This window comes from Rattus norvegicus, chromosome 3, assembly GCF_036323735.1.
Source record: "Rattus norvegicus strain BN/NHsdMcwi chromosome 3, GRCr8, whole genome shotgun sequence".
NCBI classification, from domain to species: Eukaryota; Metazoa; Chordata; class Mammalia; order Rodentia; family Muridae; genus Rattus; species Rattus norvegicus.
In genome coordinates this window covers 40,161,962-40,165,312 of record NC_086021.1, presented here as the reverse complement: position 1 = coordinate 40,165,312, position 3,351 = coordinate 40,161,962, and the positions used below count along the sequence as shown (strand labels likewise).

The 3,351-nt window shown below is 41.6% G+C and overlaps 1 protein-coding gene across 1 annotated transcript; it reads right to left on the bottom strand.

The window, feature by feature from the left end:
- Window positions 1-1,747: 1,747 nt before the first annotated feature.
- Or1j8b (olfactory receptor family 1 subfamily J member 8B) lies at window positions 1,748-2,686 on the bottom strand. Its single transcript, NM_001000831.1, has one exon. It carries the CDS (start codon window positions 2,684-2,686, stop codon window positions 1,748-1,750), a length of 939 nt encoding a protein of 312 aa, NP_001000831.1.
- Between the last annotated feature and the right edge of the window lie 665 nt (window positions 2,687-3,351).

Below are 3,351 nucleotides of genomic sequence, written 5' to 3'. Positions count from 1 at the left end.
ATTACAATCGTTATTCCCTTTCCCGGTTTCCAGGCCAACATCTCCCTAGCTCCTCCCCCTCCCCTTCTATATGGGTGTCCCCTTCTCTATCCTCCCCCCATTACTGCCCTCCCCTCAACAATACCCTTCACTGGGGGTTCAGTCTTGGCAGGACCATCGGCTTCCCCTTCCACTGGTGCCCTTTCTAGGCTATTCATTGCTACCTATGCAGTTGGAGCCCAGGGTCAGTCCATGTATAGTCTTTGGGTAGTGGCTTGGTCCCTGGAAGCTCTGGTTGGTTGGCATTGTTGTTCATATGGGGTCTCAAGCCCCTTCAAGCTCTTTCAGTCCTTTCTCTGAATCCTTCAACGGGGGCCCCGTTCTCAGTTCCGTGGTTTGCTGCTGGCATTCACCTATGTATTTGCCATATTCTGGCTGTATCTCTCAGGAGAGATCTACATCCAGTTCCTGTCAACCTGCACTTCTTTGCTTCATCCATCTTATCTAGTTTGGTGGTTGTATATGTATGGGCCACATGTGGGACAGGCTATGAATGGGTGTTCCTTCAGTCTCTAGTCTCAACTTTGCTTCCCTATCCCCTCCCAAGGGTATTTTGTTCCCCTTTTAAAGCAGGAGTGAAGCATCCGCATTTTGGTCATCCTTCTTGAGTTTCGTGTGTTCTGTGCATCTAGGGCAATTCAACCATTTGGGCTAATATCCACTTATCAATGAGTGCATACCATGTGTGTTTTTCTGTGATTGGGTTACCTCACTCAGGATGATATTTTCCAGTTCCATCCATTTGCCTATGAATTCCATAAAGTCATTGTTTTGGATAGTGAGTAATATTCCATTGTGTAGATGTACCACATTTTCTGTATCTATTCCTCTGTTGAGGTTATCTGGGTTCTTTCCAGCTTTTGGCTATTATAAATAAGGCTGCTATGAACATAGATATTTCTTTATCTACATTTCAAATATTTCCCCCTTCCTGCTTTCCCCTCTAAAAACTTCCTATCCTCTTCCCCACCCCCTTCCTCCATGAGGGTGCTCCCCTACCCACTCAGCCACTGCCTCACACCTCCCTGCCCTGGCATTCCCCCAGACTGGGGCATTGATCCTTCACAGGACCAAGGGCCTCTCCTACCATCGATGCCAAACAAGGTAAAAAAGATGGCCTTCTTTTGCTACTAAGAAAAGTACACATAACAAGGCAGAGAATGTCAATAAAGATTAAATGAATTCTCATCCAAGTATAAGTGCTATTATGTGTGCTGACTGAATAATGCATGTTTGCAGGACTGGTCAGTTTCCATACTATAATCATTCCCGTGATGTCTGATTTCAAGCTAGTAATGTGATATCAGAACTTTCCATTTGGGAAGAAATGTATACAAAGAACATAAAATCAATAAAAGCCTGCTTAAGCACACCACAATACATGAATCAGTTCAATGGGCATAGATCATAATGTTGAATTGGTAGAATGATGAGGAAGCAAAGACTAATGATAGAGATCAAACAACTCAAGATTTAACCTTGAACCAGTTAATATAATAAGAACACTGTACAGGACATAAGATGGAGTCTCCCATTAGTGAGTCCCTGAGGTAAACTACAGAACCACACCAAAACAACCAAGCAAAAACAAAATCCTGCACATAATACCAATATAATAATGCTACTATATTAAACACAGAGAAATAACAACTATATAATAATTTTAGGGAATATACAGCTAAGTATTCATAACTGGGGTGAATATCTCTCACTTAAAGCAGTTGATCCTAGTAACAACTATTTCTAGAGCCTGTTTTATATCTCTGTTCCTCAAGCTATAGATGAAAGGGTTCATCAAGGGTGTGACTACTGCATAAAATACAGAAGCAACTATGTCTTTGTCACTGGAGTTCTGGAATGAAGAGAAAAAGTACTCACATGCAACTGTACCATAGTACAAAAACACCACAAGGAGATGAGAGCCACAGGTAGAAAAGGTTTTAATAAATCTCTTTGTGGAGGGGGCCTTCAAGGCAGTGCATCCTATGAGAATATAAGAGCCCATGACGCTACTCAGAGGCAGGATGAAAAGTAAGCCTCCTTCAGTGAAAATTACTAGCTTATTGAGGGAGATGTCTGAGCAGCTCAACTCCAGTAGGGGAGTGAGATCACAGAAGAAGTTATGGATGATATTGCTGGCACAGAAGGACAGTTGGATCAAGAGGAGGGTGTGCAGCAGGGCATGGACACAACAGAAGAACCAGGATGCAGCAACTAGGAAGAAACAGAGCTCCTCCCTCATGATAGTGATGTAGTGCAGTGGATGACAGATGGCCACATATCTGTCATAGGCCATCACTGCAAGAAGGAAATTGTCCAGGCAGCCAAACAGAACAAAAAAATACATCTGAGAGATGCAGCCCTTGTAGGAGATGGAATGTTGCTGAGCCTGGATATTCATCAGCATTTTAGGGACTGTAACGGATGAAAGGGAGATGTCTGTGAAGGCCAAGTGGCTGAGGAAGAAGTACATGGGGGTGTGGAGGTGAGAGTCCAGCCTGATGAGCAGGATGATGAGCAGGTTCCCCAGCACTGTGGTCAGGTACATGGCCAGGAACAGAGTGAAGAAGACATTCTGATGCTCTGGTCTGATGGGGAGTCCCAGGAGGAGGAACTCAAACACAGTACTCTGGTTCTCCTTCCTCATGCTTCTCTTGACTCTTCTGGGAATTAGAAAAAAGATGAAACACCAGGGAGGATGACTATGATATTATTGCAACCATCTTTTCCGTATGGTTCTTTTTTGCTTTAGATGTAAGTAATTAGTCAGCACATGAGACTGGAGAATTTTTCACAGTTTGGTTTCTAATTACTTTTTACTTAAAAGAAGCTTCTTTTGGCAATATACAATTGATATTAAATGCTACTTCTTTATCTGCACTACAATAATAAAAATCCCGGCATTCATAGGCTATGGAGAATACCATGTGTGCATATTAGCTCATTTTAAATTTAAATTTTGGAGGGATTTTTGCTTGTTTTGATACAGAAATTTATTCCTGTTTTTCTAAATGTTTATTGACGAGTATTGTAACTTAGTGATAGATTTCATTAAAATATATTTATTTAAGTATGTCATATGTCATGTTCAGCATAGTCCTCCACGCCCACCAATTAGTCACTCCTCCACTCTACTTAACTCCAGCAATGCTCATTTTGATTTTTAGAGCATGAATAATAAATAAGCATCTACTATTCTAATTTTAATGGTACATCTCACCTTCACATTACATAAATGTCTTTCCAAAGAAACTAAGGTTAGCAGCACTTGGCTTAACCCACATTTGCTTAGAAAGAGTCTTGACCTCATCA